The 9557-nt window shown below is 40.0% G+C and overlaps 1 protein-coding gene across 1 annotated transcript; it reads left to right on the plus strand.

The window, feature by feature from the left end:
• The first annotated feature begins 306 nt into the window (after positions 1 to 306).
• On the plus strand, positions 307 to 9472 carry LOC111219350 (protein TASOR-like). The gene is made up of 12 exons (XM_022741983.1): positions 307 to 850; positions 4897 to 5042; positions 5199 to 5291; positions 5577 to 5649; positions 5880 to 5971; positions 6071 to 6202; positions 6754 to 6884; positions 7380 to 7411; positions 7601 to 7706; positions 8039 to 8142; positions 8342 to 8445; positions 9383 to 9472. Exons 1-12 carry the CDS (start codon positions 322 to 324, stop codon positions 9470 to 9472), a joined length of 1632 nt encoding a protein of 543 aa, XP_022597704.1. The 5' UTR covers positions 307 to 321.
• Positions 9473 to 9557: the final 85 nt, after the last annotated feature.

A 9557-nucleotide genomic window follows, 5' to 3' on the forward strand; every position in this document is an offset into this window, starting at 1 on the left:
GCGTTTTCTTTGTGTTAATTACTAATTAACTTAATTAATTACCTCATTAACTTTGGTCACTGGGGGTCTTTTTTTGTCTGGTTGTAATCCATGTTTGATGTTAAATCAAAATAAATCCAAATTATAACTTTCTGAGTCAAAAATAAGAGACTTACAAAAATCTAAATCACGTGATACTGATTCAAAATATTATTGATATTAGTAGTATTTGTTTTTATATCTGTCATTCCACATTCAAAATGTCATCATTTTCTTTTCTTGGAGGAAAACGGCTTCCATACCAAGCTATTTGACAATGAAGGCGATAATAATTTCCAGCAGATGGCAGTAGAGCAACATCTAGTTCACCAGCTGCAGTTAAATCTTAGTGAAGAAGACCTCTGCTCTCAGGAAACATGGTGCGGGCTGTATGTTGGTTCGAGTTCCTACGCTGCTACGGCATCCGGAGGTAACAGCGGTGTCATCCCGGGGCTCTATAAGAGCGACTGTGACGGTGTGACGGTTAGGAAGAGAGGCGTGGGTCTGGTGGAGAATCCGACTATGGACGACATCCTGGCTCGGAGGGAGGCAGCTCGTCCGAGGAGGATGTCTTCTGTTGCTGCTACTGCTGCTGCTGCTGCTGCTGCCGCCGCCGTTGGTACCGCGGAGCTTGGAGCTAACGTTAGCCTGCAAGATGGCGAGGTGATCGAGCTGCAGCCTCCGAGAGAAACTCTAACTGGTCTGGAGATACTGGGTGCTGCCGGGGGAAGGATGGAGAGAAGGAACTCGGTGTCACAAATAGTCCACCAGAGGCATATGCCAATGGAGCCGAAGAAGTTCCATATACCGAGGAAAACCAGGGAAAATAGAGGTGAGCTGGTCCTTAACCTCCCTGCAATTCAGTGAAATTATAACAGATTAACCAAAAGTTGTACGTCTTCAATTAACGTTGTACTTTAATTCATTTTATTTATTTGAAATCTCAGCCGTTGCTCTGAAGTCTGTCAATTTAAAGTTCCGGATTAACGGAAAAGATCCATTATCGGACAGGTCAATTTTTAACCTGTGTAAGCTTACTCATAAACTCAACATTACTCACATTTACTGTTGTGTATTGATTATATTCAACCCTGCTGCCATATAAGTTCACTATAATGCACTAAAGAAACGCTTTGTTCAAATTACAATGTGTTTGAGGATGCTAGTTAGCAGTTAGCGAGCTAACCTTATTTAAATGCTATGTTAGTACTTGACGTCTCTTTTCACTTCCTAGCTAATTATAATCTTGTGTATGAGTGATAATAAATGGCAGTGGATTTATATTTGCGTTTAAAGCTTGAAGCTAAAGATTTCATCTTTATGTTGACGTTAGTGCGCATTAGTTCACATGTGGTGTCCGCCTCCTTGATTTGTTTACATTTTACAGGGACATGGTGCGCCCGCCTTTTTCCCTATTTTGTTTAACTGGCATCAGAACGACACTTAAATTATTTGATAACTCCTAAATAAGGACATTTGTGTTGTCCTGACCAAGTCAGTTCGTGCTAGTTAAGGGCTAAGGGGTTAAAGTTAGATTTCATTCTACAGGTGCCCACCTAGGAGCACTTTATTATGAACACCTGTACACCTAATTATTCATGCACTTATTCAGCCAATCATGTGACAGTAGTGCAATTCATAAACTCAAGCAGATACAGGTGGGGAGCCTCAGTTTATGTTCACATCAAACATCAGAATGGGGAAAAATGTGATCTCAGTGACTTTAACTGTGACATGATTGTTAGTGCTAGACAGGCTGGATTGAGTGTTTCTGACACTGTTGATCACCTGGGATTTTTACATGGAACAGTCTATAGAGTTTTTACTCAGAACAGTGAGAAAAACAAAAACATCCAAGTTAGTGACAGTTCTGTGGGCAGAGACATTAATGAGAAGGACTGACTGGTTCAATCATGATGTAATCATGTCAACATGGACAAGAATCGCAAAGGAATGTTTGATAGATTTAGCTTCTGGGTAAAAGGATGTTGTGTGGAAGTGATTCCCTGTTGATTTGTGTTTTTCTTTACCTTAGCCTGAGACCAAACTTCACCCTATTCCCAACAGGTTGTTTTTCTGTTAACTCCAACTCAACCATAACCTAAACCCAAACTCTGACCACAACCACAGAGGTCAACTGTGCCTGACACCCTGTTTCCAGTAGAGGAAAAGCTTGTAAGGGAAACAGAGCTTGACACAAGAGGGGTACTCCATGACATCAACATCAGTTTTAGAGCTTAAATGATTAGCTGGTGAATCCATAAGTCAATTGACAGAAAAATAACCAGTAACTAGTTTGATAATAAGTTGATGTTTCAGTCATTTTTCAAGCAAACCTGGTGAAAAATGAGACACACTCTCTGATTCCAACTTGCCAAATGTGAGAATTTGTTGAACAAAACAAGACACCTGAGTATGTCACCTGCAGAGTTGTGAGGGGGTATTTTTTCTTGACTAAATGATTAATTGTTTGGAGCTTAACCCATATTAGGGACTAAAGATCAGCATATGTTTGCATTGCTGCTTCAATTTTGACCTTTCCTCTTTTTTTAATCATTAAAGGGATAGGTTGATTTTGGGAAATAAGATTATTCTTTTTCAGGCAGAGAATTACATGAGATTGATACCACTCTAGTAATGAAGCTGGACCATCAGCTGGTTAGCTGACCTGACTCTATCTGATGACAACAAATTCAACCATCCACCAGCTTTAATCTCACCACTAACACATTATGTCTCATTTATTTATTCCATAAAAAAAATAGAAATCTAAAAAAACAATTAGCCGTTTTATGGGGGGTTGTTTTCCAGACTGTTTGCCTAAATTCACTCCACTGCCACCTCCTTCTCTGCCCCCTGTCCTAGACTCATTGAGTGCATTTATAGTACTTGCACAGTAGTAGTGCAATAGTTCTTTGACATTTGGGATATGACATTGACATGACCTGGCTATTCGTCTCCAATTATACTTGATTCTAATTTTAGCCATAACGGGTTGTTTTTCTTCCAGCGGAAACACACAATGTGATTGCATGATAATGATGCAATGATGCCATTGCATGATATTGCTTGCATACTGAATGGCTGGTGAATGCACACCAAAATCTAGATCCTGGTCATGGTAATAACAGGCATACAAATGAAGATTAGTGAATGAATTATTTTAATATATGATCAGTGTCTCAGCCACACCTGGTCTTTCTCAAGTTCATCAATTGAAACAAACAAATAGAAGTGGAAACATCTCTTGATACCCAGTTTTTTTTTAAAAATCTAATTAGATTTTTACATAAAAATCTTGCTCATTTTATGCTTTATGTACACCTGAGTTGTTGCTAATAATGATTTATCTTTTTATTTTAAGATTGTGTGATGTTTGTACCTATTTTGTATAATGTTTTGTTTTTTTAATTTTGTCTGTTGCATTTATTGTCCTTAAATTTTTTTAATTAAATAATTGAATCCTACATGGCTGTCATCAGAAATGACAATAACCTGAACCTGAACCTGAAAAAGCCTTTGTTAGGAAAATTATCCAATAAACTCAGGAATACCGTCTGAGTAAGATGTTTATTCTTGCAGCAAGGGAACAAGTTACACACAGTGTACTCTTTGAACATTTGCATTACAGACTCAAAGTTCACACAGGATATATATACAGAACATATGAGAGTGACCTCACATTCTTGCTGATGTGAGTCACACTCAGTAGAGACAGCTTCATGTCTTATCATGAGAAATGTGTGGGAGCAGTAGCAGAGAGAAACAGAGAAGGTCACTCTATTCCTCTCTGATAATTAGGATAACTATGTTTATCTAGTCATAAAGTATCATAATTTCTCCAACAGCCCTCCAGTATTGCACTAATTTTACCATGAAAATGAATCTTTTGTTAAATCTCTATCATGAGAGGATGTAGTTGCACATCAGCAGCACCTTTCTCAGGTGCTCCAGCTGAGCCCTCTCCTCCACACTGAGGGCGGCAGCTGCTACAGGTTCTTCAGTCTCCTGAGAGTCTGGCGCATTTGGCACAAAAAAGGCTTCACTGGTGCCTTTATAACTGAGGTGGGTCCCCAGCTGCTAACACCTTCTGTTTGGGTGTGGGTAAGGCTCACCTGAAAGGTGCTGAAAGCTGCATAAAGGATTGGCAGTATTAGGACATTTATTACACATTTATTTGTGACTTCTGATATGTGTGGGACCCAATAAATAAACTCCTATGGAAATTAAATCTTGTAAATGAGCTCAGGTTAATGTGTTTTTATTTCTTTGGAGAGCGTTGGGGGTAAATGTGGAAAACTGTAGCTTTATAATGTTTAGTGTTAGAGTTGGTTGGCAAAGAGTGATGTGACCCAAATTTAACTTCATTTCTTACAGGCAGAGAATACACTGTTTGGCCAAATACTGAGGACACAGTATTTGGCAAAAAACATGCTAGTGTACTTTGCTCTGCTGTTTTTTCCTGGTTTGGGGCTCTTAGTTCAATTTATGGGAAATAACAATGCCATTGTGATGACATTTTAGACAATAGTGTACTTTCAGATTTGTGTCAATGGTTTGTGTTTGGTCCTTTCCTGTCTCAACGTGACAATGCCCCTGTGCACAAAGCAAGGTCCATAAAAACATGATTTGCCCAGTTTGGTTTGGAAGAAATTGACCTCAGCCATGTCCAGCATCTCTAGGGAGAACTGGAACACCGACTGTGAGCCGGAAAGTATCACCCAGCATCAGTGTTGGACCTAACTGATGCTGTTGTAGCTGTAGCCAGTGAATCACTCCTCCTACAGTGAACCCTTCTCACTGTGTGCCCTCCACAGCTCAAAGGATAATGTGTGATTATTAGTGATTATTGACCTGTCTTTCCCGTCCGTCTTCCAGCTCTTGTCGAGCATGTCTCAACTGAGTCCAGGGAGTTTGAAAACATGATGACTATCCTGACCTCCAGTTACATCGACACAGGCTCTGCAGGCTGCGTCACCTACTCCATACCTCGCCTTGTCCACAGTGAGCTGCTGGAGAAAGAGGTGAGTGCTGGATGGGTAGAGGGCTTGAGGAAACGCACATCTACATGGCCTACGTAGATCACCCGGAGCCACTGGACAAACTGGGATGTGCTGCAACTGTTCATTATGGAGCCATGATTATATTCATTTGATGATTGTGTGTGTGCTGTTTTTCAGTTTGTGGAGAAGAGGAAGGAGATGAAGGTGGACGGGAGGACAGATAAAGAGCTGGAGGAGAGCTACGGTTTCTTATTGGCTGAAACTGACAAGGTGAAATTAATTTCTATTAATTGCTGTCTAATAAAACAACATTTTTGTTGTTATTGATGCTTTTTGGAATTTATCCCAAGCCACAGGTATTTTGTACTATTTACAAAAAATACTTATTTCCTGGATGTGAATATTTTTAGAGAATTACTGGATTTCTTCTGGAAAATACTGAACTACTGTTGCAAAGATCAAGTGATCATTTGATATTCATTAATGAGCCTTATTCTTGAAAAGTGCTATGTCCTTGAACTGACATTATTTTTCTGAATCATTTGTCTGTTCTAGGTTCCCATGCTCTGTGAGAAGGGGCTGTGTGTGGGTCAGAGCTGGATCACAGTGTTGGGAAACCCCACTAAAGGTAAGAGTGAACAGATACATGCAGGTAAATACATAGACAATAACACAAAATTATTATTTTACCTTTTCCATCCATTTATTGTTCATTCTGAGTTTTTGTCCTGCATGCTGAAAGGAGAGGTCACAAAATATATACACACAAAATCAGTGTGTGGTGAAAAGAAAGTGACCCATGATCTTCATGTTGTTCTTTGTTCATATGTGTGTGTATTTGTGTGTGTATGTCTGTAGGAGTGTATCTCTCCAGGTACTCAGACCTCCTCCAGATAAACTCCTTCACCCCAGGAGCCACAGGAGAGATCGTCATCTTCAAAGTGATGAAGGTGAGCTGCTTTGTATCAGTGACCCTGTTTCAAGTCTTTGTGATAGAAATGATAATAAACAGATTTAGACAGTTGAGGTGTCTCCATTTTTTGTTTCAGGGAAAAGTGAAGAGCATTTATGAAAACATGAAGAACCTTCTAGATCCAACGCCTCGCTTTGACAGCCACATCTCCAAGAACGCCAGCAAAGTGACCTCGCTCTCCTCCTACCGCGCCTTCGAACTCACACAAGTAAATGATCAGAACAGTTTTACAGAAACTGATAAATAAACTGATAAATACACAGAAAAGGACCAGTTATCCCTGGACATCAGTACATTTCGACAAAAATGATTCTATTGCAGCAGTACATCACTGTTTATCAAGGGGACAGTGAAAATCATTGTTTAAATGGTTTAAACAGGACTTTCTTCAGTTGTTTTTGTTATCAGGCTCTAGTCATCTTTGGGTCAAGTTCAGGCAGAAACAGCACGGTTGTTCAATGCCAAGCTAAAATCATATATAACACCTCAGACCACACATAACGTGTTTACATCATAGAGTCAAGCTAACATCCTCTGTGACATGAAACAGCTGAGTCTCAAGCCCAAAATACACTGACCAGGCCACGCATGTCACCTAACACGCTTGGTGTTGGATTGACCTGGAGTGTAAAGATTTTAAAGGCCTTGTGAAATTAATATGTTTTGGTTCTGCTAAATATTTTTATAATTGAAAGTCAAGTTGTCCTTTAAAGATGCAAAGCATGGCTTTCAGTGCTATCATTATGTTGTTTATTTCAGCAATACTTCTACGAGTATTTGTTTGACGAATTGCGGCAGAGGCCTCGGCAGGTTTGTCCGTACGCTGTCGTCTCCTTCCAGTTTAAAGGAAAAGACTCTGCACTTCCCAGCAAACCTCTGGCCCCCATCAGGTATGGGGATCTGGAATGTTAAACACTAAAACAGAATGATTCAGTTAAAAAAGTAAATGCAGACTAAGCCAGTGCAGAGAACAGTAGACTGAGCCGGGAAATGAGGTGGTCATTAAAAAGTTAATCGTCTGGATTGCAGAGCTCTCAGAGGGTATTAAGTGGCTCTGTTTTAATCCTTTTGTTGTCAATTTGTTGTTTGTAGTGTTTTTTCAACTCTTACAGCCAAGCTGTCTTTCTCCCAGGGTTGCTCTAACAGAAATGTATTTGTGTTTGAAACCACCAGCGTTCAGTTGGGTTGGTCTGCAAGAAAGCAAAGCTAGAACATGGCGTCTGTAAGCTCAAGAAAACCATCCAACTGAAGTTGCCAATGTAGCTTCAGCATTTAACTTTAACTTTGGAAGTCTTTTGTGGACTTTGCTGTTCTGTTGAGAATCTCATGCAGACCTCACTTACTTTTAAGACGTGTGAATTGACAGCTTCTCCGTGTTTGAACAGGTTGAACAGTCAATCAGCAGAGGGGAGTAAAGGTGAGCACTGGTCCCTGTTTTCCACCAAATCGCACCAGAGCTTGAAGAACATAGTTCACACTGACAGCTTGAATATCAGACATTATATTTCCTGTCTTGCCTCGAAGCTGACACTCACAACCTGACACTCTCTCTCTCTCTCTCTCTCTCTCTCTCTCTCTCTCTCTCTCTCGTGTTTTGCTGTCTCAGAGCGAGCTCAGTTCACAGTGTGGAGTGGAGATTTAGTTAAAGGCGACCAGGTTCTCTTCCAGATCTCCCTTCGCTCCTTCTCTCCTCCCTTCCTGCCCCACAGACTGTGAGTAAATGTATTCATTCATTCATCTGTGTGTCAAACAGCCAAGAATTAAGGCCGTCAGGGATTATGAGTTCAGAAAGGCAGTCTGAAAACAAGCTACATAAATGTAGATTTTACATATCACCATATTTCATATTTCATTTATATAAGACAGGGCTCTCATCTCCTTATACTAATGGTATCTCAGGGAAACTTACCCAACAGGACAAGTGTAAAAGTGTTTTAAAGTGTGTTTTTAAAAGGGCAGTTCATCAGGATTCTGCTACATTTGTGCCATCGTCAAATTTTAAAATGGTTTGCTCTGTGTGAATCTCACCGTGTGTCTCCCTCAGACCAGAGAAGTTGACAATGGGATGTTTGATGAGGCTTGAGCAGGTGACCAAGCTCCTCCCCTCCGACCTCTTCTCCTACAACCTCTACAACAGCAGCCAAGAAGGTGAGGTCAGACTAACCTTCAGACTGACGGGACGGTACACACCAGGCTGACAGCCCTTATTTTATGTTGACATCACATATGTTTAAAGTTGACCATTTAGTTTCTCTGCATTTACACCGTCACAGGGCGTCAAAAATGTGTCACAGAAGAATATGTGTGTGAAACTGAGAAGGATTGTGTGTGTTTTGTGTGTGTGTAGTTGTGAAGAACGGTTATTGCTGCAGTCTTCTGGAGGTGGTTGACAGAAGTCGGTCAACGACCAGCGTCACAAAACTACTGCAGGAACTGGAGATTAAGAGAATGGTGAGTTGTGATAACTTTAATACTGTAAATCAGTTTATTTGTCTGATTCGTTAAATGGCAGCTACACTATAGAGAAACAGCAGGATCTCATGTACAGTGCAGACAAGACATTCAACAACAATGTGGTGATTGTAACCATGTTGAATAAGTTAAATCGCAGACAGGGCCTTCAGTTACCTGCAGAGACTTGTTCATTTTCACAGCACTAATTCCATCAGTACAATAACAATCCTATTTTTAACAGAAACACAGTTTTTATGGATCACTGTTAAGCTACTTTCATTGAAGAGCAACACTTCCTGCACAGATACTTCACATTAATAGTGCAGCTCAGTGGGTGTAACCCCTTCTTTAACTGTTTTGGTTTTATTGTGAAAAATCTTGAAATAGCGTTTCATGAAAGTACAATGATATAAAAACTAACAAGTAACTTTTACTTGAAAATTTTTAAAAGTTAAAGTGTTGAGGTGACTCAGAAGATCCAGTGGCCCATCTGAAGAAGATCCTCGACATCCACCACTCAATGTCTTTCAATCTGGTCTTTCTATGTGGACATAACAACATGTAAAAGTAGTCACGCTCCTTTTTCTGTCACAGTTGAAATCTCAAAGATATTTGCCTTGGTAAAAATCTGCAATAAGTAACTTTTCCTTCCCAACAGACAACTTGTAAAAATAAGCCAATAAGAAAAATGCATTTTTCATACAATATGTGTGTGATTATTGAAAGCTAAAAGTTAATGCTTGCTAACCTGTAACAGGAAGAGAATGAAATGTATTATGAGTTATGAAAGACTGAAAGAAAGTAAGAGGGAAGAATAGAACAATGAAGGTGGGGGAGAAAAAAGGAAGGAACAAAAAGTAAATAAGGAAAGGAAGGGAACACGAGGGAAATTACACAAGATCTGTTGAATGACAGTCGTCTGTTCTCCATACAGGTTCTGGTGAATGCACTCACAGAGAGAGGATTTCTCTTTCTACTCTCCAGTGTTCAGATGGCCACACCCACTGGTATGACATGGGGCTGATGGGGTGTAGTGGTAAATTATGTAGAGGACAATATAAATAATGTTTAACAGTGAGCCGAATTAGCTTCTGATGCCTTTGTAGAAC

This window comes from Seriola dumerili, unplaced genomic scaffold (genome assembly GCF_002260705.1).
Source record: "Seriola dumerili isolate Sdu_G_001 unplaced genomic scaffold, Sdu_1.0 BDQW01000066.1, whole genome shotgun sequence".
Classification (NCBI taxonomy): Eukaryota; Metazoa; Chordata; class Actinopteri; order Carangiformes; family Carangidae; genus Seriola; species Seriola dumerili.

Bases quoted from the DNA above. Each gene is read 5' to 3' on its own strand.
- LOC111219350 (XM_022741983.1), top strand. From the start codon at position 322: ATGGCAGTAGAGCAACATCTAGTTCACCAGCTGCAGTTAAATCTTAGT. The intron at 5,043-5,198 runs GTGAGTGCTGGA...GCTGTTTTTCAG, and splicing joins GTGAGCTGCTGGAGAAAGAG to TTTGTGGAGAAGAGGAAGGA. The intron at 7,412-7,600 runs GTGAGCACTGGT...TTGCTGTCTCAG, and splicing joins ATCAGCAGAGGGGAGTAAAG to AGCGAGCTCAGTTCACAGTG.